The sequence below is a fragment of the Alligator sinensis genome, unplaced genomic scaffold (genome assembly GCF_000455745.1).
Source record: "Alligator sinensis unplaced genomic scaffold, ASM45574v1 scaffold71_1, whole genome shotgun sequence".
Lineage (NCBI taxonomy): Eukaryota > Metazoa > Chordata > Crocodylia > Alligatoridae > Alligator > Alligator sinensis.
Window position 1 is genome coordinate 5,658,066 of NW_005841834.1, and position 27,180 is coordinate 5,685,245.

Consider the following 27,180-nt stretch of genomic DNA (forward strand, 5'->3'; position numbering starts at 1 on the left):
AAGGGAAGTGGTGCTGGCTCCTACCCTGGGGGTCTTTAAGAAGCGGCTTGATGCCTACCTGGCTGGGGTCATTTGAGCCCAGTTTTCCTCCTGCCCAGGGAAGGGGTTGGACTTGAAGATCTACAAAGTCCCTTCCTACCCTACTTCTATGATTCTATGACTGTCCCTACAGAGCCACAAACCTTAGAATTTATGTGGTTCCAGCCCTGGGTCATTTATTTAGGGTCTAGAACCAAAGCTAGGTTCCCAGTACTTTCAGGGTCCCAGGTGATAAAGGCCAGTGGAAGCCAACCATTTTGGCTGGTACGCCACAAATTAGGTACACACCCTCCCTCAGTGCCATACCCTGCCCTATATAATCAACTGTTCTGCTTTCTGTTCCCTGCCCTGTGCTCCCTGCTTGCAGCTCTCCTTTCTTCTCCCTGCCCTGTCTGCCATTATACTGCCTGTCCCTGCTCCAGTCTGCTGCATGCCACAATCAGAGGTTCCAGTGAAACTCATGGTACCTATGCTGCAGGCTGACCACCCCTGATTTAGATTATCTTGAAATCAAACTACTGCACTGGGGGCCTGGGTGTTTTCAGGGTTTGCCACAGTCCCATCAGGTAGATTGCCTTAGAGAAAGACTTCTCATACTTCTAAACTCCCAAGTCAAGGCCCCACCTGCCAAGGGATGACCCCAGCATGGGGACTGGTCCCTAGGTTCTTCCCAGTTTTCTGGTCCTGGGATATTCTGGTTACTGGATCTGTTCCAGGGCCATGGACCTCAGAAGTACTGGATCTCCAGAAAAACTGTGACCAAGTCTATAAAAGCTGTCATAATCAAATAATGCTAGTAGACTAAAATTGTGTATTTATGATGCTTTACATGGCAGTTCTCTTAAGCACAGAGTTCAACAGCCCTACAATGTCTGATACTGCCTCAACTTTTAGGTATTAGTTCTTGGATCTTGTAACTTGTTTTGAAGGGAAATTTTATGAAGCCAATAGCACCCCAGAAAAACACACTCATGTTTTTATGGGCCCCAGTTATATTTTTCACAATTAAACCCTTTCATTAAGTGTTGCGCTAGTAGAAGACAAATTAAAACAAAACAGAATATTGAAATCAATGGAGTAATAATACTGGATAAGCTAGTTCAAATGAAAGACTCATTTGGCCCATGAGGTCAAGGATGCAGTTAAATTACTATACATTTTACAATAGGTCATTCATATTCTTATTATAATTTTACACTTGCTGTTTCAAAAGTGATTATAAAGGCTGGACAGCCCTGCACCATGCTGCCTTTGGAGGATTCACACGCACAATGCAGATAATTTTAGATACTAATGCGAAATGTACAGACAAAGTGGATGAAGAAGGGGTATGTAGCAATACAACATTATTTGTTTCAGTGTGTTGTTTAAGAACATAAATGCCATACTGAGTCGGATCACAGGTCTATCTAGCCCAGTGTCCTGTATCTCACAGTGGCAGAGAGTAGATGCTAAGGGGAGGAGTATTTAGGGGTATTACGTCCTATCCAGATTGATTTTTCTCCTGCCCTGTTTCCCATATGGCTTTCAGCAATAGGAAGTGCTAATCTAGACTGCCACTAACATTTAATACCCACCAATAGACCTGCATGAATCTGTGTAAACCTCTTTTAAACTTGGTTCGTTTATCAGACTCCATAACCTCTTGTGGCAGAGTTTCACACTTTAGTAACATGCTGTATGAAAACACTTTTTTTTTTTTGTTTCCTTTAAACCTACTTCCTAGTAATTTCATTGCATGTTCCCTATTGTGAGAGACAGGTAAATCCTTATTTACTTTGTCCATTCAGCAGATGAGTTATACATCTCTATATACATCCCCCCCTCCCCCCCGGCATCTTTTATATAAACTGAAATATCCTACCTTGCTTAGGCTCTGCTTATATGGAAGCCTCTCCATGCCCATGGTTATCCTTGTGTTGTCCTGTGGGGCCAGGTCAACTCTCAGGATCTCAAAATTGCATTGTTAGATGGGAGGGTGTGACACAATTGCACGTATACACACACAAAAATCAATTAGGTACATACACACACACTAGGCACATACACCCACGCCACCAACTCAGGCGTATGCATCCAAAATTACCAGCCTAGACACATGCACACCTATCATCAATTCAAGCACATACACACCCTAATGATAATGACATGAAATCATATACAGTACACACATACGTACACATATACATACGGGTTGAACACTGACTCAGGTGACTGTGTGTGTGTGTGTGTGTGTGTGTGTGTGTGTGTGTGTGTGCCTGTGGTACCTATGCTTGGGGTGCTTGGTAACCAAAGAGCAAGTGGGAGAGATCAGGGGAAAAGGCACTGGGGATGAGGCAATTGCAGTGGCAGAGATCAAGAAAAAGGCAGTGGGGCTAAGTCAATAGGAAAGAAACAGAGGTTTGCCGGCAGAGAGGAGCACAGGACGGCTGGAGCCACAGGAGTATGGGACAGGTGTTGGAGGTGACGCTGAGCCAGAAGCAGGAGAGGGAGAAATGAGAAGGAACTTAGAGGGGCGAGGAGCAGAGATTGGAGCAGGGCCGAAGCCGTGGTAAAGCAAAATCAACTCTGGGGTCCAAATAACAGTTTTATTAAATGAACACTGTACTCTACAGCTTGGTTCCCACACAAGCTGTGTACTATTCACACAATAGTATCAGGAGAAAGAGACTCAGTGGAAGGGTTCGAACCCAGGTAGGGAAGAGAAACAGAGTCCAAGTCCTTGGTTGAAGAGAGGGTGGGGGTGATAGCTACCTATCCTGGGCTGTGAGTTGATCCTTGATGGCCAATCGGGGTCTTCTCCAGCAAGATATTGTCCAGAGGGGGGTTACCGGCAGGGCCTCTGGGTGGATAGGTGGTGTGGCATGGTGCTGGTCCAGATGGAGAGGGCGTCCCAAGGAGTCAGTCTTCACTGCCTCTTTTTATGGGGCAGACTACCTATGATCGGTCAATTGACTGCATAGTTTTTGACCAGTCAAAGATTATAGTAATTTTACATAACCTATTTTTTGTAGTTTTCTTGACAGAAATATGATTTTTTTAAAATGTTTTTTGGTACATTTCTTAATGGAAAATGTGTGCTTTTTCTGTGTATTCTTTGGGCCTATAAGCAGTTTTTTTTACAATTTTTGACCAATATTTGACCAGTCAATTGACTGAACTTTATTTGACCATTCAAATACCCAAACCTACTTTGTACTTACCAGTCTTGGACTTTTTAATCCAAGTGAGTATGGTACCCTGTTAATAGACTGGTTTCACTGCTACAGATTATAATAGACAGAATTTAAGATATTTCATAGGAGTTAGTCTTAATATGTTCCTTATTGATAATACCTGTTGTTTAAATGTATTTATAATTAATGAAGTGAATATCCAACCTCTAGGAGCTTTAAAAAAAAAAACCAAGCATAAATGTATTAACTATATTGGATTTACTTTGTTTGGACTCTATCAACCACATTAGTGGCCCACATAACAATAAAACAGAATATAATAGCAGAAGAAACTCACAATATAGAGAGTTCACAGTGAGTAAAAGAAATCCCTAGGTAATAATGACTCATCAGCAAGCCACTTCAGATCCCTGAATGTTTTCTTTTTACAAAGCCCAGTAGATACAGCTTGCAGGTTGTTTTAAAGTTTGACAAAACCAGAATCTGTTGGATCAAGAAAGAATCCAGTTCCAAAGATCACTTTTGTAAAATTCTCTGTTAAAAAGCAGAAAACAGTCAGCTCAAACTACTGTACCATTACCAACAAAATGTGTCTTACACAGTCGGTGTTTAAAGCATTTTGGATTAAATAAATTCTACTTGGAAATATTCAGAAGCTAGTGTGCAGTCCTTTATTTGCACATTCTTAATAGAATATTGGGTGAGTTGACACTTATAAGTAATTTGAATAATGACAAAAGGATTCGTGAGCATCAATCCCTCTGACTTTCAGTAGGACCTGTTTTTGTAACCCTCTTGGAATTCTAACCATATCCTTTAGTTTTATGCAAGGCACTGACAGTAAAATTGTCTTATTAGAAATCTTCCCATAAATAATTTTCTGAAGACAGACATAAATGAGCACACTTTCTGGATCTAATGTGGGATACTTAGCTTGTTGCCCTCAAATATGAGTTATATGGATCTTGAGATACAGGGCATTTATAACTTTTTGTAACATCTTTCTACTATTAACTATAAAAGTGTGAGATTTTTCTCCCTTTTATATGCTTTATACTTTCAGATTTTAGTGGTATCTTGGTTGCAGGCATATGGAATTAAGGCCATGGAATGATATACTGTTTTTTTATGCAACACCAATGAATTTATTCAGGAGTCTCACACTCTTGCTACAGAGAGAAAATTCTGACCCTTTGGTAGGGGTAGAGAAAACTGTAACTTATACGCTTAACGCTTGTAACAAAGGGGGTTTCTAATAATGTTTAGATATGTTGTCTTTCTGAAAAGAACACAGCTCTGCACCTTGCTGCAAGAGAAGGACATCCAAAAGCAGTGAAACTACTTCTTGACCATGGTGCCAAGATACTTTTGAACAAAGCAGTAGCTTCTTTTTTTCATGAAGCAATACACAGTAGGCAAAAAGATGTTGTATCTGTGATCATTCTGAATAAAAGGTAAGTGCTTATTTTATATTGTTGTCTTTTTGTCCGGTTTTAGTTAAAATACATAGTATTTTAATAAGATTGACCTATTTTTCATATTCTAAAGATGTATGCTATTCTAACCAAATGTGAATCAAAAAGTAGTGGTAAAATCTTAATAATAAACTTCAGCCATAGGGAACAAATCCCTTCCAGCGCCAGGATGATTATTCAGGGCCTACAAGAAACCAAGATAAGTGAATTGGCCTCTCCTGAGGAAGCTAAGATGAAAAGTATAAGAAAAAATATTTTACATATATAATAAGAGTCTTAACCAAAGTTAAAGCACAAATCACACAATTTAAGTTATTTAATTTTATATTGCTATTTTAAACTGTTGCAAAAATTGCAGTACATGGGAGTTAGGTTGTAGTTTGGTTGGGATATATTCATATATGACATCATTGTGCCAAATGTGTTAGGTTAATTTTACAAATAGAGTAGGACCATTTCCTACTCATCACCTCTTATGCTAAAAAGAAAAGTAATGACCACAATTAATTTTACCTGTATAATCTTGTAGCCAAAGATACATGTTTCCACCATCAGTTCTGGGTTCATAATGAGTTCAGGGTTATATTGCTCTTAAGAAGAACTCACGTCTTGCAAAAATCTAATGAAAAAAATGCTAATGAAGATTTTTTGCATGTGCCAAGAATAGACAACAGGCCTAAATCATTCTTTCTTCTTAAAGCATAGGCATGTGCTTTAATAAACAAGAGGCTTACCTCATTCTTAGGAAAGCAACTGGGGATGATACTCAACTATTCTTATAGCACTTTTTAAATCCATTTTGTGACATGAATCTACTATGAATTGTAAATTGTAGAATAATTTCTGAAGCAACAGTTCCTACCATTTAAAAATAATCATTTTTTCTTCCATTGGCAAGTTGGCATCTGATTTGTTTATCCATTTCAGATGAGCATAGAATTCATTTTCCATTATTTCAAATTATTCTTGCAGATGGGAAGAAGCTGTGACAACATTTTCGCACTCTTGTAGTGCCAATAAGTGTCCTTTGTTGGAGATGGTTGAGTACCTTCCTGAATCATTTAAGGTAAGAGTTTTTACTCCATACATTAAGAATTTACCTCATTTCCTAAATTCAGTTATGTGGCAGCATCATTACAGTTTTTCCAGCACTGCCTTAAACAATGCAATTAATTACTGTTAAATAAAAATTATATCAGTGCACAAAATATTGTATGAAAAAGTATTATTATATTTCAGGTAGCTTAGCTCAATGTATGCAATATTAGCAACTTCTCTTTATTTCCTTTTACTTATGCAATTTGAAATCAATGGGGATAAGCAAGCAGAAAAGTTAAGTATGTAAGAGGAGCCTCGGGTCTAAAATCTTTTATAGGGCTATTCACACATGGGTGAATTTTGACAAATCTACATAAATGTGCCTCTAAATCTTGTGAGTGAATATGCATGTGTTTTCGTATGCTTGCATATATTTATACAATATTTGCATTTGCACATGCAAATTGTCACATGACTATTGAAATCATATAAACCTCTTATTAATTAACTTGTATGTACAAATACAAGAGTTCTCTATGCATCACTGTATGCTGTAAAGGGTGATTAGAATAATTGTTTCCCATTGGATGGCTGCTATAGAGTATAAACAGATACAACATTTATATTAAAGTATACGAGTATAAGCTGTTATGTAACTGATATATCTGCATGATTCTATAGCAATACAAGCACAGCAGATCACTCCAACTTTAACTCTGCTTCATTCAGAGTCAGGGTTGGAGTAATTTAGCTAACTTTTTTGCTACAGAATCATGGAAATATAACTTTTACAGTATGAAAGCTGATGTGTATGTCTGAGCAGCAGCACTCCTCCTTTTTTAAAATGGCTAAAGTGTAGATGTATCTGTACCCAAAGAAACTCTTTTTTTTGTCTTCTGAGAGTTTATTCATTTTGCTTTTCTTAAATCGTATCCTAATTATCAATAGTTCATATTTTTTTTACCTTTGAAGTTGGTTTTGGACAATTGCATGTCTGAGTCTTCAGAAGAAAAGACAAACCGGGACTTCTACGTAAGTAGAGGAAATATACTATTTCATTAAAGCTATCACATTTTAGTTCCTGATGTTTTTCTTACTGTGAGACATTTTATAATGTATCTGGCAATATGTTAGTAGTAACAATTTAGTAATGGATTATGTAGTAAAAATCTGGATAGTACGAAAATGATTTAGCATCTACTTGAACTTGATTAATTTTTAGTTTTAATACCATTTTTAAATGTTTTACATAATTGCTTAATGATTCTGGTAAAAAATGAAATTCACCAAAGGTTAAATTTTGGTCTCATTCTGTGATTGTCAAGAATCTTTCAGTATCAGAATAAATATTGCATATCACTCCATCAGTTGTTAGAAGGAGTTTATCTTTTTATGAGGAATAATAGTACCAAAATCCTGTAATTATCAGTTCCTTCTTAAATGCATCCAGTAATGATGTTCTTTTTACTATCCTTCATCCAGTTTGGGGTACTGTAGTTCAAGATAGACTTGGACAAACTAGAAAGAGTCTGGGTGAGAGCAACAAATGGTTAGAGGCCTAAGGAGCATTTACAAAAAAAAGGTTTGAAGAAATGGGATTATTTAGTCTTTAGAGGAGAAGCCCAAGGGGGATTTGGTAAGAGTCTTCAAATAGCTAAAGGGTGATTATAAAGAAGATGGAAATAGACTACACTCTGGCTGCAGGTGATGGCAGAAGAAGTAATGGATTTAAATTGCAGCAAGGGAAATTTAGATTGGGTATTTAAGAGAACTTTCTAAGATGGTGGTTAAGCATTGGAAAAGTTTACCTAGAGCAGGGGTGGCCAACCTGTGCCATGGGTGCCACAAGTGGCACAGGCAGCTTCTGTTGTGTAGCATGTAGCAGATTGGGGAGGAGACACTGACAAAAGTGCAGCACCCTGATGTAACTCATGACACTTCACAGAAGTGCAACAAGTTAGACCAACCCTCCCAAACCAGCAGATGTTTGTTGTTGGATCAGGAGGGTGGGTCATTGAGTTCCACTTTGGAGCTGATTTGGGAAGAGAGGCTGGGTGTCTGCAGCTTCTGTACTCTAGTCCCTCTCCTAGCTCCTGTGCTCTGTCAGGATGGCGAGGAGGGAGGGCAGTGGAGGGAGGTCTGTTCTAGGGTTTCTCCAGCCATGCTGGAGTGGGGAGTTGGGTGGATTGGAGCCTCCCACCTCTATCTATCCCACTGTCCAGCATTGGCTGGGCAACCCCCAGAACAAACTCCCTCTGCTCCCTCCTCCCACACCCCATTCTGAAAACAGTGCCAGGAACAGTGCCAGGCTGCGTCAGCTGAGCCTTGCTCCTGGTAAGTGCAAACAGAACTTATTGAGGGCACTTCACTTTGGGGTGCCTTCATCTGAACCCTCATGTAATGCACTTTTGTTTGGTCATGGCTGCAGAGTGCAGTTAGGGGCCAGCTTGGGCAAAAATTGTCGCTTCTGTCTGTGCCTGTAGTCATAGGTGATGTGTGCCTCCTGAGGTTGGTAGAGCACAGTGACCACTCTCAGGCAGCAATGCAGGTGGCAATGCAGGTGTTAGCAGCAAGGGCAGGCTGAGTGGGGACTGTCTGCAGGCAACGGCAGTATTGGCAGTGACGGGGGTCCTCCGCAGCCAGATGCCAGCAGCATTTCTCTGGTGGGGGGGGGGAGGAGGGAGCACCAGCGCTCCACCTGCCCCCGCTGCCGCCCCTGCCCGTCACCAGAGCTGAGAGCGCTCGCTCTCAGGGAGGGCACCAGCACTCTCAGGGGGTGCATGTGCACCCCCGTGCACTCCCTATGCCTATAGAGGCAAATAGGTCAGGGAGTGGAAGCAGAGCATCAAAGCAGGCAGGGAGCTCAGGACAGGAAGCAGAAAGCAGAGTGGCAGCTTGGTCAGTGATCACAGGGGGGGAGCACAAAGCTGAGTACTAGATTAGGTAATGGAAAGGAGTTGGAGTGGCACTCAGGGAGGGTGGGGGCTAATTTGTGGCACACCTGCTGGATAAGCTGGCCCCCACTGCCCCAGAGAGGTTGTAGAATCTCCACCTAAAGTTTTTTTTAAGAGCAGGTTAGACACACACTTACCTGGAATGGCTTTTAGACGTGGATGAACCTGCCTTGAGAAGAGGACTATGTGACTTGAGTTATCTTCCAGTCCTACTTTCCCCCCATTATTCTGTGAATGCATTTTCTTATATACCTGATGGAATAGGCTTAACAGAAACACTTCAATCCAAGTTGGGATTCAAACTAATTGGTATTTCAACATACATTTCCTATATAACTCAACTCAAATTTCATGTTAAGGCAGCAGTGTAAATGATCTATTGCTATATCATATTCTTTATATACTTTCAATGACTGCTTCAGAATTCTTGAGGATGTAGATCATTACAGTCTTCAGTGTCTTCCCTTGTACCAGAGTGCTCAAGGCACAGTCACCTGGCTGTTAAGCAGTCTGGTGGATACCAGTTATTACTTCGCCTCCCTTCTGTCAGTCTGTGGTGCATATCATATAGTAAAAGCAGCTACTGGTACTCCCTATCAGAACTGTTCTGCCACATTTGAACTGAATAGCTAAGTTTTCACTGATGTCAGATGCTGTGGGATCAGGCCATAGCAGGTTTTGGGGGTAAAATGTTGTTGTTTTTTATTGTCCAAGTTTGTTAACACTCTTTGGAACTGTTGTCATAGACTATCATAATGTTCTTTAATGTAGTGTATCAGGAAACCCCTGCCTGTTACACTACATTAAAGGGAGGGAGGCTTTGTTTAGGTAAAGAACCAGGGGTCAGGCAGCTAGTGAAGCAACTAAGTACACCTGACCTTAGGGGAGAGGGGCAGAAGGGCCAATTAGGTGACTGGAAGGAGGCTGGGCTGGGGAATATAAGATCAGTAGACAGAGGGTGGCCCCTGCTTACAGGAGGGAAAGGAGCCTGAGAGAAAGGAGCTGCTGGGGGCAGAAATAAAACCTCAAAAGCTGCACTGGGGAGCTGTAGGTAAGAGGGCTCCTATGGAAGGTAGGGCCTGTGGGAAACACTTTATGCTGACTGAGAGAGATTGTTGTGAAGTAGTTGGCTTGTGTTTTTGTTTTTTCATTTTGGACTTGTAACCAGAGAACCAGATTGTGGATATAGGGGTGGAGGAGACCATGGACAGGGATGCCTGAGTGTGCTTCCCTGCAGTAGGTACCAGAAGACAGCCCCAAGGCAGAGGGCAGAAACTACCGAGGTGAAAGAGGACCCCCAGGAAAGGGGGAGCTGCCATTAGGACAAGATTAATTCCCAGAATCTGAGGTCTTGAACTGTGGGCCAAAGCAAAGGGTATGGTCAGAGAGAAAAAGGGGCCAGTGCTGTGACAACCAAAACCCCAACAAGTGCTCAGAATCCTATGTGAGCTCTGCCTTAAAGGGGAAGTACCAGAAAGAGAGCAAAGGCCCTGATGGGGTGCTAGCATGACCAGGCAGATCAGGACCCATGAGGTAAAGCCTAGCCCCCTGGGATTGCCATCTCCAACAACCAATACAGCTACACCAAAGTCATGGCAGGTGAGAAGCTGGAGGTGAGTGTGGACTGGGTAAGGACTACTAGCAAGCAGCGTGGACCTAAGGAGGATCAGGTGCCAGGGTGGCTACCCTTCTTGCCCCCCCAGATCCTATACATAGTCATCAATTTTGCCTGTAGGAGCTTTAATACAGTCACAGTCTTATAAATGTGCTGGTACATGTTAATGAAATACCATGGCTCCAGTTTGGGGTAAGAAGAAAAAGAAAAGATTCAGGAAGTCAGAATTCTCATTTGAAAGAAGTATATGCTCAAAATCCATAGCCTGTCTGAGGAGAGAAACTTATGTGCAACGCAGCCTTTTAGAGAGAGGATTTTATAAAGCAGTTCTATATAATCAGGGGTACACTGAGTTAATATCAGGTAACTTGTTGAGGTCCCTTTCAAGTGCAATGGCACTGTCATCAATTCAGCATACAGACAACTGTTGAAAAGATTCAACCTTTCATACTTATAAAAGAAGAAACATCTGCAGCAGGGGATGCCACTGGTACTTGCCACACAAGTATATAAGAGGAAACATCCCTGACAGTTCAGTTTAATAGCTATTAAACATAATAGCTATTCATCTATACATTTGTCTGGTCCCTTTTGGAACCTGGCTTTTTGCCTCTATATCCTCCTGAGGCAATCAGTTCCACAAGTTCACTACATGTGGCATGAAAAGTCACTTTCTCTTGTTAATTTCAGACCTGTCTCCTGCTAAATTCAGCGGGTGCTTCTTGTATTTTGGGATGTGGTGAATAACAGTTCTCTATTTACTTTGTCCACACCCTTTATAACTTGATAGACCTTTCTTACATCCTATCCTTGGCCTTCTTTACAAGCTGAAGAACCCTAGCCTTTTTAGTCTGACAGCCCATACCCGTGATTATTTCTATTGTGTTTTTTTGTATTATTTTTTTCTAATTTTATTATATCTTTGTTGAGATGAAGACACCAGAATTGCACACAGTAGTCATGTTTTGAGGCCACCATGGATTTGTATAGTGGTGTGGTGATGTTTTCTATTTTTGTTTTCAGTTCCCTTCTTAATGTTGCCCAACATTTTATTGGGTTTTTTTGGTTGCTGCTGTACATTGAGCTGGTGTTTTCAGAAAACTGTCTACAATGACTCTAAGGGCATTTTTACACACAAAAGCACACGGCGTTGTAATGCTTACAGTTGTATAAGTAGTTAAATGCATGTGAGTGCTGAGAAAGTGGCAGTGGCCCGCTTTTGAACTAAAACACAAAGAAGGTGCTGCCATTTTCTGTGCACTGATGCGCATTTGGCTGCTAATACAACTTCACGTGGCACAGCACAGTTTGTATCAGCTTGCATGTGGTGCAGACTTAATTAATAGGGTCAGCTCTGAAGCAGTGGATCCCCATGTATGTTACTTAAAACTGCCAATAGCTCAAATTAAGAGCGAGAACTTAAAAGGAGGATAAGGCAAAATGCCATGTTTATTGGTTACATGAAGCAGATACACAAGCTTGGACACGCCAGTCATACAGCGATATACACGAGCATAGATACAAACAGACATACAGACAAAACCACTCCAGTAAGATGTTATCGTTACCAGCAGATGTTACAATATTAGCACTGGATGGCTGGGTCCAGGCTTATTGATGGTGACAGGAGCTGGGGAAGAACAGACATGCGTGCCTGTACTCCATAAGGTTGCAGAGAGTAGACTCCCCATCTTGGCTTGTCTGCATCTCACTTTCATAGGGATTTCAAGTCTTTGTTCAGCATTGGGGGTTTTCCATGCTCAGTCTTTAATTAGAGATTGTTTCTTCTTGTTATCTCAACTTGAGGTCATTCCAATAAAGTTGGTATGTCCATTGGTATCTTAATCTTTGCCTTGAAGCATTATGTTCTTGAAGCATTCTGCAGTTCAAATGGCAGGATACGCAAAATTCCTTCTTTGCACCTGATCACAGATGAGTTGTTCAGCCATCCATTCTTTAGCTTAATTAGTTTACTGTCTGGTAACTTATACATCAGTGCCTTGTTGCTTACACAGTCAGTGAAATCTTCTCCTGTTTTCATGCAAATAGTTACCATTCTTTCACCATTCACCCTCTCACACAGACACTCACGTACACAGGGCATAAGAAGTTCATCTACTTATGTCAAGCAAGCACAAAATGGAGTTTTAGTTGTTCATAAAATCACAGAGGTTTATCAATTCAGTACTATTATCATTTAAGCATAATAACTAATATGGAAAAATTCATACTACATGTGTTGCGGGGCAAAAAAGTAAGTGTATAAGTGCCCTGAAGTATCTTTCCTGAGTTTTAACAGCTAGCTCAGACCACAGCATTGCATATGTGTAGTTGGAGTTATTTTTCCTCTTGTGCATTACCTTGCACTTGTTGACATTGAACCTCATCTATCTATCTTTTTTTTGCCTACTCACTTAGCTTTGTGAGATTTTTCTGCTGCTTTTCTCTATCCACTTGGGATTCAACTACTTGGAATAGTTTAGTACCATTTGCAAACTCAGAAATTTCCCTGTGCACTCCCATTTCTAGGTAATTGAAGATGCTGAACACAATACAGGACAAATGGTCCCATGCTGGTGTAATTTATTAGAATCCAGTGTAGAATTATCCTAGAAAAATTAGTGGTAAAACTACACTAGTGTGAATTACAGCTTAATCCTGAGAAGCTGTTAGCTCAAGATAAGTGTTACTGTCATGCCAGGATGTGAGTGGCCAGGCCTGGGGCTACCTGAGGATCAAGGGGCTAGGGCTTGGATAGATAAGTGGAATGGGAAGTCAACCTGGGTTAGAAAGCCAGGCAGGCAGTCAATCCAGGAGCAAAACCCAGGGACAGACTGAATCAAGAACTCAAGAGATCAGAAACAAAGATAAGCTAAGGAACAAGCCAAAGGGAGGACTGAAGCGAACTTGGGTCAATTGGCCAGGCACTTCTTGTTCCAAATCATAGATTTATATGTGGGAAGTGGAGAGTCAACTGACTCCCACCAGCCACTCTGGGGACAGGAAGTGGGCGGAAGATTAGGTCCTACTAGAGACTTCACACTGGCTTTGAGCAGCCTGGCTGGATAGTCACAGGGTGCAGGCTGAAATTACTGCCTGTCTTGTAGGCCAAGACCCAAGGTTCAAGGCTGTGGCCTGACTCAGTTGCAAGGTATTGTAATAGGACAGTGATTTGCAGTTGGGACCTACAGCACCTTGGGGTGCCACCAGATCCCTTTATGGGTGCCATGCTGCTGAGCCCCTGGGTGAGGAGGCAAATGATCTCCCTTCATCTGGCACCTTGGACCACTCCAGAGGCACCTATAGGTATTCCTCTAAGAACTGCCACCACTAGTGCCATCCCTGCCCTCTTATGCTTTCTGGAAGTTGGTATAGGGCTGCCCCAGCATTCTCAGCAGCTCATTAGGCTGTGGATGAGCAGGTAGGTGGATGGACATGGGGCTAGAGCCACACTTCGCAGAGTGGCTCATTCCCTCTGCTCCTCCCACACTCCCAGGGCCTGTTGGAGGAGGGTAGTGTGGTAGCAGTTACCTGCATGTGAGTGCTCACAGGAGCAGACTCCATGGAGGGACCACCTGTGACCACCCAAGTACACCTTGGGGGACAGGGAGGGGGTAGATTAATGAAAAGATCAGGGTTAGGTCCTGTTTATGCTACCCTTTCCTGCCCAAGGCAAGGGGTCAGACTTAGTGACCTACTGAGGTCCCTTCTGCCCCTAACATCTATGAACCTATGAATCTTGTCAGGTTAGAACAGTGATTCTCAGCTTTTTTAGCCTCAGGAGCCCCTCCATATCTTGTCTGAATTTAGATTCTAGCTCAGTGATTCTCAACTGGGGTGTTGCAAAATTCAGAAAAGTTATAGAGGGGTGCCTTGAAGCTAAAAAGATTGAGAATCACTATACTAGTGCCTACTGAGATAGGCAGGTACCTGCCTGTCTGTTCTTGCTTCCACAGTAATTTACATCAATGTACAAAACCAATGTACATTGGTTAGCGAATCATAATATATTTCAGATCATAATATATTCTTCCAATTGCACTAATTTTGAATTAAATTAAAATTATCATAAAGATTCACAATTGTGTCAAAAGCAGTAATGGATGATTTGGAAAACGATTGCTTTACTGTGGCTTTTTTTCTTACTATAGTGCCAAAAATATATAACTCCTTAACTTATAATCAGCGCTAAAATAAATTAAAAGCAATAACCATAGGTGGTCATGTCAAGTGCTTAATTTTATTGGTGGATTGATTATCTGAGTACTACCATGTGTCTATTTGCATAAACACACAAGTTATTCTGCTACCGTAGTCATTTTTCTCTTGAGATGTTTCTTTTTTTAATTGAAAGTAATAAATCAATATTAGTATATCAGTATAGTCATAAACAAACACTCTTGCATGTGTTTCCTATACAGATTGAATATAACTTCAGGTATCTTCAGTGTCCTCTAACTCTTAGGAAACCAAAGGGAGATGAAGAAATTGAATACGAACCACTTACCATTCTAAACGTAGGTTCTTCTATTTAATAATTAAAGTATTGTATATTGATACTGTTGGAAGTTGTTTGTTTCATAGTAAATACTTTATTTCCAATTCAGCAAGTTTGAAGCATGTTGGGTTGAAACTTGGTCATTAATTTATTAGCCAAAGTTCATGGTACGCCATAACTGTATGGAACTTCTCAGTCATCCTGTATGTAAAGAATATTTGCTCATAAAGTGGTATGTATTATTGACAATAATTTACATAAACAATATAGACTTGGCTGTTTGGATAGAAATGTTGAGCTTATTTATACAGCGCAGTTGTTTATATAGCTTAGTATGAGTTATGGAAAATTCAAGAGGGAGAAACAAATTAAATGTATGGATAGCACATCTAAGCAAACCAGTCCTTTATCATTTGTGAACACATCCTGGATTGCAAAGAGCATTTCTAAATATTTTCAGAGATGATATCGCAAGGACACAAGTTATTATTATGAATAAAAGAAGGTATGAGCACATATGTAATAATAAAACTATAAATCAGTCATAGACTGATGTCTATGAAAAGCATTTAACACAAATTTCAGCATTCTCATACAACATTAGCCTTAAACAATATTCTGTTCTTCTCAGTTTAGTAATGATAAAATTAGGTTATTAAACTTATTACCTACTTATGACCTGGCTTTTTTAAATAAAGTAAGCTAATAATTGGTAATTGGACAGATCATACAGTTGAATAATTAAATAGCACCTGGAATTAACTGGAATAAATGAATCCTCATCTGTTCTCCATGCAATGTATCACATTCATCAGTGTTTGCTCTTGCAACATAATATAATTACTGCTTATTTTATGCCAATATATGCTGTCTTTTGAAGTTAAAATTATGTTTTTTGAGTAAGTTTAAGATTTTTACATTTAAATTTGATAGAGACAAAAGAAGGTGGAATGTCTAATGACAACATTTATACAGAGTAGTAATTTTGATTTTTCCAGAATGAATAAAACAAACCAAACAAACAAAACCCATAAGAGTTTTGAGATTTCTCCAATGTATTTCATTTTGTAATAGGCTAGAATTTTTATCAAGTACTGAAGTAAATAGTCTAAGCCAGGGCTGTCATCCTGTGAGGGGTTAGCCTATGGGCTCTTGCGTACCCACCACTCCTCTCAGTGCTCCTACTGCTATGGTGGCTGGGGCTCTGGGCTCCCCCTCTCTCTTCCAGCTTCTGCTTCCTGATATGCTCCTGGGGGTTGGATAGTGCAGTGGGAGGCGGGGCAGAGAGGAGTATATGCTGCCTGCACTATGCACACAAAGTTGCGGGGGGATGTGCTACCCAGAAGTTTGACAGCCCTGGTTTATCCTATTGCTTTGTAAGTGGCTCACTCAGCTGAAGGAGATGTACTATACATTTGACACACTTGTTTGCATATGTTATAGGCCATGGTACGCCATAACTGTATGGAGCTTCTCAGTCATCCTGTATGTAAAGAATATTTGCTCATGAAGTGGTATGTATTGTTAATTAGACTTTAGTGTTTGCTTGTATAATTTAGGTGGAGTTAATTGTTATTTTGAAATTCTTATAGAATCAGGTTTTCAATAAAATAGAATACAGAAAGAAAGGCAATACTAAAAAGAAACATTTTGTATACAATTTACGGATAAGATTTGTGGCAGAGAAAGGGCTCTTTAAATTTAGAATTTTAGTCAATGCCACTTGCATCCAGTCACACTGATAAGAGGATTTAAAATATATCAAGCATCAGGATATAAAGAGTTGTTTTAATGTTAACACTTGCAAAATGAAACCTACCACAATCTTCATTAGCACTTAAAAAACTAAAACCTATTACAAAAAATGTAGGTTAACTTCAGAAACTTCAAAGGAAATGAAAACTGGTTCATTAAAGAGGGCTATTAAGCCTTTGTGCACTGTGAACTCCATGGCCTTGTCTGTAAGGCTAGGGACAGAAGTTATACACCAGAAATTAGTTTAAACCTGTAACAGAATAGAAGTTCAGTGCACATAAACCAGTTTGAAAATGGCTGAAACTGGTTTAAGACAAACCTAGTTCAATGTAGTATCAGATCTAACTGATTTAGGTCAAACCGGTTTATGAAACTTCTATCCCAGACCCCTTCCTGGTTCAAGTTAAATCAATGTCTCCTAGCATCCCAACATTTTGCAGCCCTGGGCTGAGCTGTGCTGTCTGCTCCAAAGAGCAGGGCTGGCCCCACCTCTCTGCTCCTTACCTGGAGCTGAGAGGACTGGCTCACTGGCCTCACTAGCTGGCTCACTGCCCCCTAACCCAGGCAATCCCTACTCTCCTACTAAAATTATATTTCCATGTTTTATAACTTTTTTTTCATTTTCCAGGATGGCATATGGGTTTCGTGCACATCTTATGAACTTGGGCGTATATTCTCTTGGTCTCATTCCACTCACTCTTCTGGTCACCAACATAAAGCCAAGAAAGACTTTAAATGGAAGCGAGACCTATAATTCAGGACCATTAGTATCTGAGGTACTGTTTTTAATTGGTTTCAACATGTCTATTTTTTTAAAAGTGGGTTGTCATGGTTGAAATATAATTTGTAGAATTATTGATCATTTTGCTATTTTAATTTATTGAATATAAAACTTATTACACCCAGTAATATTACTTCCTAGTCATATGTTTCTGCAACTGAAGTATTTATGGGACTACTATATTTTTTTTATGGAACTACTATATTTATCAGTCGCTTGGTTTCTGAAAGATTCTTTTTTGGGAGACAAAATGTTAATTTCAATCTGTGGCCTAGGGTAAATTTTTCATTAGTTTGAACAAAAAATATTTAGCTCTACTTAACAATAAAGAGACAGAAAGCAATATGCTTTTGCCATAATAAGAAAAAACACTGTAAACCTTTTGAAATTTGACATGGAAATACTCATCACTAAGAAGTGCTTTTGTTGATTTAGGCTAAGTATAGACGGTCAAAAAGCCTGAGGCTGAATCAATTCAGTCTTCATAGGTTGCTCTAAGCTGCGTAGATAGAACTGACAAGCAAGTGAACAGACATTCACTTTTGATTCTAGAAACACAACCATATGCCTGCAGTGGCTCAGACCAGAAGCTGGAGGGCACTTGATCAGTGTTTCTCAGCCTGTGGGTTATGACCCAAAAGTGGGTGACAAGAATATATGAAAGGGTTATGAACAAACTTTTAAAATGATTCTCCTTTAAAGGAGAAAAAGGTAGGGAAATGTGGGAAACATTTCAGCCTGCAAGGGACTTCTTGCACCCCCCCCCCACTGCCCCGCACCCTGGGGGGCTGAGGCCTGGGGTTAGCAGGTTGGGAGTGAGGGGAACTGGGTTGGGACTGGCCATTGATGTTTAAAAATGCATCCTAATACAAAAAAGGTTGAGAACCACTGCACTAGAGCACACCTCCTTGCTCAGCTGGAGCACACAGCTTGGGCCAGCACTAGCCTACCTACCCTGTGAGGCGGGGTTTGTGGGGGAGGTGCAAAGCATCCTGGGATGCTGAGAGACTGAGTTAATTTGAATCTGGAGGGGATCTGGGACAGAAGTTTGATAAACCAATTTTAGACTAAAGTCTGATACTGTGTCCATCCAGGTTTATCTTAAACCAGATTTGGCCATTTTGGGTGCATACAGAAGTGCAGCTCCTGGGTCTAGCTCATGGTAATTCATAGACTAACCCTCCTGACCCAACAGACATTAGTTGTTGGATTGGGAAGGTGGAAGATCGGCTCCAATTTGCATCTTCCCCTGGCTCTTCCCTGCGCCTCTTCTTCCCCTGTCTCTTTCCCAGGCTCCACCCAATGCTCTTGGAGCACCATTCCTATCTGTGGATGGAAGCGGGGAGAAGGCAGGGGCTGGAAGTCCCTTCTGGGGTTTTTGCCGTCCTGTTGGAGTGCAGGGCTGGGTAGATTGGAGTCCCCCAAGGTGAAGGGCTCCAATCCACCTGCCCCCACCCTACTCCAGTGGGACTGAGAAAACCCCAGAAGGGACCTCCCTCCCCTGTACTTTCCCTCTCCCATCCAGAGACAGCAGCTTGGCTGGGCTGCTCTTGCATCTGGAGCAATCAGAGGGTTCTGCCGTTTAGGCACAGCTTTAGAGCACTTTCAAGGGGCTGATTACATGACAAATGTCATTTCTGTCTGCACCCTTTGAAAGCGATTTACATGTACTGAACTTCTTTTGTGTTACAGATTTAAGTCGCTTTCCAGTAACTTATACCAGTTTATGTGTAATTTCTGTCCCTTTCCCTAGAAGAACATGCTTTCATGATTCAGTTGTTGGAGAACCTGCCATTTGCATTTTTTCTCACTGTAATCTTCAGAGTTGTTTGCAAGGTGATACAGGACTTGGAACCCATAATACATATGAACCAAGTCAGGGAAAATGTTCTGTGTTTCATTAGCAAGCAAGCACATCTTATCTATGTAATGTGACTATGCTAAGTAGAACTTAAATCAAGAGTCTCTTACATTTATTCTTTTCAAATTATTTGTTTTCCTTTGTGTTTTTCTATTGCAGGAATCATACTTTATAAGAGTATGCATGTGCTTAGTATTAATCATGAGTTTATTGGGAATATGCAAAGAAATATTTCAACTCATTCAACAAGTAAGTGTGTTGAAGTGTGTGCGTACTTTGTTTGTCAATTATTAATCATAATAAATTATTTGATATTAAAATATGTCTTCATTATTCTCTTATTAAAAGATAATCCTAACTCTTTTATATCCAAGAGATTTAAACTTGAAGCAATGAGAAAAACATTACCTAATTTACTATTATAATGATTTAATACTGGTCAGTATGCTAATTTGCTGTCTCTCATATCCCAGAAATTGAAGTATTTATTGGACTACTCCAACCTGCTGGACTGGACAATTTATACTACAAGCATTATTTTTGTGTCGTCACTATTTGCTACCATCCCTGGTCACTTGCAGTGGGAATGTGGAGCAATTGCTGTATACTTATCTTGGATGAACTTCTTGCTTTATCTTCAAAGGTAACATTTAATTTCTGATCCTAGACACACTACAAATGGAGCCATTTAATTCAATAGTTTTCATGGATAGAGTTAAACACACGTATGTTAAGTTCTTTGTTGCTATTTCAGAAACTTTAAAGTAAGGTTCAGTGTTTTTCAAAACCAAAATTTCATAGTATATTATACCAAGTGAAAAATCAATAGGTATATCAAATACCACTCTCCAAACGATATTTCTTAAGTTTTTCAGTGGCTAGCAAATAATATTTTTAAAAGTGTTGTTATTGTCTAGCCTCTCACTGTAAAAAAAAAAAAAAAATAAAAAATACTTTTTGCATATGAGAACTTTAAAAAGACCTGCTGAAGTAAAGTTATACCTAACAAAAGGAAAGCTTTGTAGTTATAGGGAGGAGAAAGCAGCCTTATCTACCATTTTTTGATTAAATTCAGTACTGTAACTAGACTCCTGGCAGCCCCAGGTGAACTTTTAGTATTGGGCTGCCCTTCACCAAAGATAATGATAATAATAATCAGACAATAGAAAAAAAATTACCATTCTCAGGCCCCCTTTCTGTCTGGGCCCTGTGTGGCCACCCAGTTCACCCAGGCCTGTGTCTGGCCCTGATTAAATGGCAAACTAAAATTGTCTCTGCCCTGTTTTCCTAACAAGGAGTTATGGAAGGGAAGGTTTTTTCTTGGCTGATTGTCTAGCTGTCACTATTCCTTTCACATTACAGACACAAAGCACTCTATGAAAAAATGTTATGAGGCAGGAATTGGAATGGACCAATGGCAGGAAATTCATTAAATTCCTCAAATTTGCTCAGAAAATTGCAGGAAGTAGACTGTACCCCACTCTGTGGAGACAGGGAAAAAAGTCCTTGTCAATATGACCTTGTGATGTCAAAAAGTGATCAGTTTGATGCTGAGCAGTCCTTACCAGCCAGCTACCTGTGATGTTTAAGTGTCATTAGAAGCACGTGTGTATTCCAGTCCAACTCCCACCACTAACTGTGGTCAGTGGCCACTGCTTCAAAGAAAAGTGTGAAAAAACAAACCAACCAAACAAAAAAAAAACCTGGAAGCCAAATAATAAATTCAGTTGCAGGAGGGGTAGAGGGATGGAGGGGTAGAGGAATTTTCTTTTGGCAGCAGCATGCAACCAGCAATAGCTCTGAAGCATAGGATTACCAGGCATCTGTTTCAGTGTGGAAAATTGTGATTTTTGTGATTGTGGGTGGGAAAGAAGTGTCTATTAAACCTTCAATTAAAGTATGGTACATCATGTTCTAAACTGATAAACTAGACTTTTTCCATTTTCATGCACCTGAATTAGGTACTGTTCTGACCATTTAAGAAGCTGTCATAGAAGCAAAGTGTCTGCTACAGTGTACAAAATTTAATATTTCATGCTGTTTTACATACAGGGAAAGTAGCCTGTAGTTTTACATATAGGGAAAGTGTTTGATAATAGTTATCTTTTTCTTTCAAATGCTTACTTAGATTTGAAAACTATGGAATCTATGTGGTGATGTTCTGGGAGATACTGAGGACTTTGATTCGGATTGTTGTTGTATTCTTTTTCCTGATATTGGCCTTTGGACTCAGCTTTTTTGTTCTTTTGGGTTCACAGGTAAAATTAATGCCTATGTTATTTTTTGTGACTGGAAATTATAAAGCCTTGTACATTTTCTGTATTACACTATTTGGTAGATAGAACTGATGAAGCAATTTCATTTAGTAAAATTAGGACATTTTATACTGTAAGTAGGGAAAAATTTATCCTTGAAAATATAATGCCTTATAATTATTCAGTAACCATATTAAAACCTGATGTTCATTTTTCAAATGAAAGAATCTGGTGTTTCCCATCTACAGAAGCATAATTGCCGCAAAGTATCCCCATATAGTGGGGAACCCTTCTTGCACAAATCTTCCTCAAGAGTTTTAAAGGAATTTAGATCCAGAGGGGTTCACCAGGGTCTGTTCTGGGTCTGGTATTGTTTAACATCATTATCTATTCGGATCAAGTGTATGCTTAGCAAATTTGCAGATGACACTGAGTGGAGTGGAGTTGCAGACTATGGAGTGCAGGGCTAGGATTCAGAATGACCTGAATAGCCTGGGAAAAATAGTCCACAGTCAGTCAGATGAGATTCACCAAGAATAAACGAAGTCCTGCACATTGAATGGAATATGGAATGGAATAATTGTATCCACAAATACAAACTAGGGAATGACTGGCTAGGATGCAGTACTGCAGAGAATGATCTGGAGGTCACAGTAGACCTTAAGCTGAATATGAGCCAACTGTGTGCTCTTGTTGCAAAAAAGAGCAACGGCATACTTTTCTTTCCATCTCCGTTCTCTCTGTCTCCCAGCTATGCTATAGGCACATCTACACATGCACATTTACTGTGCAGTAACCAAAATTACTGTGTAGTACAGGCACATGTCTACATGTGCATGCCTGTATTGCACAGTAAATATGGCAAGTTATGCCAACTTGAATGTAAATTTGATACTTGTATCATGCAGGTATCAAATTTACGCCAGATTAGTTACTGCACAGTAACGCATATGTAGATGCCTTACTGTGTGGTAACACTGGTGGATTGACTTGGGACTTACCTTAGTCCCAAGTCAGTCCACACACAGCATTAATGCCCTTTAATACCTGCATGTGTCAATGCTGGCCTATTCCCACTTAGTGCACAGTAACTTAGTCCACAGTAAATTTAAGATGGCTAAAATACATGTGTAGACACGCCCTGTGAATGGCACCCCACCTGACCAGTTCCCTGGCCGTGAGCTCCCCTGCTGCACCATATCACATGGGAGCTCTGGCTTATTACCTGCCCTGGCATTTGGGCTGTGCCACTCTACCCTGCTCCCTGCCCATGTGGGCATGCAGCAGAAGCTGGAGTTGTGGGGGAGGGGGAGGCCCTGAGACCTCAACTGTTGCTGCAGCAGGAGTGATAGAGGCAGCAGCAGCTGGTGGGAGCCTGTGGGCCACACAGTCCCTTCTGGGCCACATGAAGCCTACAGACCACTAGTGGGACCACCTTGAATTAAAGGAAGTGGCAAATAATCCCAAAGGAGCAGAATTAGAATAGAGCCGTTACATTCCATATTTTAACATGCTGCGTCTTTTTCATTGCTTTTCTTGTTTCTTTTTGCAGAAAACGTATAGCAGTCCACTCCTTTCTGTAATGAAGACATTTGCTATGATGCTAGGAGATATTAATTATCATGATGCTTTCCTTGGTCCATTGCTAAGTAATGAATTGCCTTATCCCTTCCTGAGTTATACAGTTCTTATTATCTTTACCCTGCTTATTCCAATTCTACTTATGAACTTGCTGGTAAGTATTTTAGTCATAAAAATCAGGAGACTGTGAGAATAGATGCTTATATGCAAAATTATCACACACAATTTTTTTTGCTGACTTGCAACAGTTGTGACTTTTCAAATGAAATATTGGGATATTGTTTTTCCACTTCTGTGTCTTTTATCTTATTTCCTTTATTTTACTACCCAAACCCAGTGTCTTGGCATTGTTATTACAGCAGAGTCCATGTTGAGTATATTTTTAGGGCCAGATTATTATCGCTTTTATGTAACTTCAGGGTGTCTGGTGTGGGGATGCAGGAAGCCAAGCCTTCTGCACCTATCCCTTAATGCTAGTATCTATACTCAGTGGAGTGCAGAATACCTGTTCTCCTTCTTCCCATGTGGCATACCAGGGAGAGAGAAGTTGTACCAGCCTAATGGATGGAGCATATTGTATTACCTACCTATTTTTACTGAGAAGACTAGAAGAAACTGTTCATGAGCACCTTCTGTTCATGCCTTCCTCCTATTCCTCCTGGACTGATGAGGCTTTATACAGATTCCAGTGCAGGGCCCAAATGCCTTGATCTTGCTGTAGTGTTTTACAACTGGATATTGTTACAGGCATAGGCAACTAAACCATTTTTTCAAAAAAATGAAAGCAAATTGTCTAAACAGATCAGAAGGAGTTGTACCATTTACATCCACTGGCAATTGACTAAATGGTAGGATTTATGTAAACATAAGGGATCGACTAAAACAACTAAGTTTGTAGGAAATACCGTTCCTATATGATCATGAGCAGTATCAAAGTGAATTTTCTAAATACTTTTAAGTTGCATAGTGCTGGTCTGGTCCTGCATCATCTGAAGTAAATATAAGTTTTACTATTGATATTAATAGAAATAGCACCATATAATTTTAAAAGTGTATATATTTTTAACTGTTGCTGAAAGTAGTTATTAATGAAAGTCAAATAGTTTGCTAAGAAAAATGAAAACAAAGTGCACAAAAACATGTGTGTTTACTGTTTTAGAGTTTAGTTATCACAATATAATTTAGTGAGTGGGTTTTGGGTGATAAATATCACTGAGGAATATAATTTAAACCACCCAGTATAAATAATTAGGTAACTAAAAAAGCGTACTTTGTTTGTCAATTATTAATCATAATAAATTATTTGATATTAAAATATGTCTTCATTATTCTCTTATTAAAAGATAATCCTAACTCTTTTATATCCAAGAGATTTAAACTTGAAGCAATGAGAAAAACATTACCTAATTTACTATTATAATGATTTAATACTGGTCAGTATGCTAATTTGCTGTCTCTCATATCCCAGAAATTGAAGTATTTATTGGACTACTCCAACCTGCTGGACTGGACAATTTATACTACAAGCATTATTTTTGTGTCGTCACTATTTGCTACCATCCCTGGTCACTTGCAGTGGGAATGTGGAGCAATTGCTGTATACTTATCTTGGATGAACTTCTTGCTTTATCTTCAAAGGTAACATTTAATTTCTGATCCTAGACACACTACAAATGGAGCCATTTAATTCAATAGTTTTCATGGATAGAGTTAAACACACGTATGTTAAGTTCTTTGTTGCTATTTCAGAAACTTTAAAGTAAGGTTCAGTGTTTTTCAAAACCAAAATTTCATAGTATATTATACCAAGTGAAAAATCAATAGGTATATCAAATACCACTCTCCAAACGATATTTCTTAAGTTTTTCAGTGGCTAGCAAATAATATTTTTAAAAGTGTTGTTATTGTCTAGCCTCTCACTGTAAAAAAAAAAATAAAATAAAAAATACTTTTTGCATATGAGAACTTTAAAAAGACCTGCTGAAGTAAAGTTATACCTAACAAAAGGAAAGCTTTGTAGTTATAGGGAGGAGAAAGCAGCCTTATCTACCATTTTTTGATTAAATTCAGTACTGTAACTAGACTCCTGGCAGCCCCAGGTGAACTTTTAGTATTGGGCTGCCCTTCACCAAAGATAATGATAATAATAATCAGACAATAGAAAAAAAATTACCATTCTCAGGCCCCCTTTCTGTCTGGGCCCTGTGTGGCCACCCAGTTCACCCAGGCCTGTGTCTGGCCCTGATTAAATGGCAAACTAAAATTGTCTCTGCCCTGTTTTCCTAACAAGGAGTTATGGAAGGGAAGGTTTTTTCTTGGCTGATTGTCTAGCTGTCACTATTCCTTTCACATTACAGACACAAAGCACTCTATGAAAAAATGTTATGAGGCAGGAATTGGAATGGACCAATGGCAGGAAATTCATTAAATTCCTCAAATTTGCTCAGAAAATTGCAGGAAGTAGACTGTACCCCACTCTGTGGAGACAGGGAAAAAAGTCCTTGTCAATATGACCTTGTGATGTCAAAAAGTGATCAGTTTGATGCTGAGCAGTCCTTACCAGCCAGCTACCTGTGATGTTTAAGTGTCATTAGAAGCACGTGTGTATTCCAGTCCAACTCCCACCACTAACTGTGGTCAGTGGCCACTGCTTCAAAGAAAAGTGTGAAAAAACAAACCAACCAAACAAAAAAAAAACCTGGAAGCCAAATAATAAATTCAGTTGCAGGAGGGGTAGAGGGATGGAGGGGTAGAGGAATTTTCTTTTGGCAGCAGCATGCAACCAGCAATAGCTCTGAAGCATAGGATTACCAGGCATCTGTTTCAGTGTGGAAAATTGTGATTTTTGTGATTGTGGGTGGGAAAGAAGTGTCTATTAAACCTTCAATTAAAGTATGGTACATCATGTTCTAAACTGATAAACTAGACTTTTTCCATTTTCATGCACCTGAATTAGGTACTGTTCTGACCATTTAAGAAGCTGTCATAGAAGCAAAGTGTCTGCTACAGTGTACAAAATTTAATATTTCATGCTGTTTTACATACAGGGAAAGTAGCCTGTAGTTTTACATATAGGGAAAGTGTTTGATAATAGTTATCTTTTTCTTTCAAATGCTTACTTAGATTTGAAAACTATGGAATCTATGTGGTGATGTTCTGGGAGATACTGAGGACTTTGATTCGGATTGTTGTTGTATTCTTTTTCCTGATATTGGCCTTTGGACTCAGCTTTTTTGTTCTTTTGGGTTCACAGGTAAAATTAATGCCTATGTTATTTTTTGTGACTGGAAATTATAAAGCCTTGTACATTTTCTGTATTACACTATTTGGTAGATAGAACTGATGAAGCAATTTCATTTAGTAAAATTAGGACATTTTATACTGTAAGTAGGGAAAAATTTATCCTTGAAAATATAATGCCTTATAATTATTCAGTAACCATATTAAAACCTGATGTTCATTTTTCAAATGAAAGAATCTGGTGTTTCCCATCTACAGAAGCATAATTGCCGCAAAGTATCCCCATATAGTGGGGAACCCTTCTTGCACAAATCTTCCTCAAGAGTTTTAAAGGAATTTAGATCCAGAGGGGTTCACCAGGGTCTGTTCTGGGTCTGGTATTGTTTAACATCATTATCTATTCGGATCAAGTGTATGCTTAGCAAATTTGCAGATGACACTGAGTGGAGTGGAGTTGCAGACTATGGAGTGCAGGGCTAGGATTCAGAATGACCTGAATAGCCTGGGAAAAATAGTCCACAGTCAGTCAGATGAGATTCACCAAGAATAAACGAAGTCCTGCACATTGAATGGAATATGGAATGGAATAATTGTATCCACAAATACAAACTAGGGAATGACTGGCTAGGATGCAGTACTGCAGAGAATGATCTGGAGGTCACAGTAGACCTTAAGCTGAATATGAGCCAACTGTGTGCTCTTGTTGCAAAAAAGAGCAACGGCATACTTTTCTTTCCATCTCCGTTCTCTCTGTCTCCCAGCTATGCTATAGGCACATCTACACATGCACATTTACTGTGCAGTAACCAAAATTACTGTGTAGTACAGGCACATGTCTACATGTGCATGCCTGTATTGCACAGTAAATATGGCAAGTTATGCCAACTTGAATGTAAATTTGATACTTGTATC

The 27,180-nt window shown here is 39.7% G+C and overlaps 1 protein-coding gene across 1 annotated transcript in view; it reads left to right on the top strand.

Moving 5' to 3' along the window:
- Positions 1-27,180, top strand: part of TRPA1 (transient receptor potential cation channel subfamily A member 1) — a 79,090-nt gene that overhangs the window by 40,440 nt on the left and 11,470 nt on the right. Inside the window, exons 13-23 of the mRNA XM_006015312.1 lie at positions 1,253-1,367; positions 4,503-4,669; positions 5,663-5,756; positions 6,701-6,760; positions 14,719-14,814; positions 16,239-16,309; positions 17,179-17,326; positions 19,352-19,441; positions 19,666-19,835; positions 21,321-21,450; positions 23,000-23,182. Of these exons, the coding sequence (XP_006015374.1) occupies positions 1,253-1,367; positions 4,503-4,669; positions 5,663-5,756; positions 6,701-6,760; positions 14,719-14,814; positions 16,239-16,309; positions 17,179-17,326; positions 19,352-19,441; positions 19,666-19,835; positions 21,321-21,450; positions 23,000-23,182 (1,324 nt within the window). The remainder of the gene's footprint in view (positions 1-1,252; positions 1,368-4,502; positions 4,670-5,662; positions 5,757-6,700; positions 6,761-14,718; positions 14,815-16,238; positions 16,310-17,178; positions 17,327-19,351; positions 19,442-19,665; positions 19,836-21,320; positions 21,451-22,999; positions 23,183-27,180) is intronic.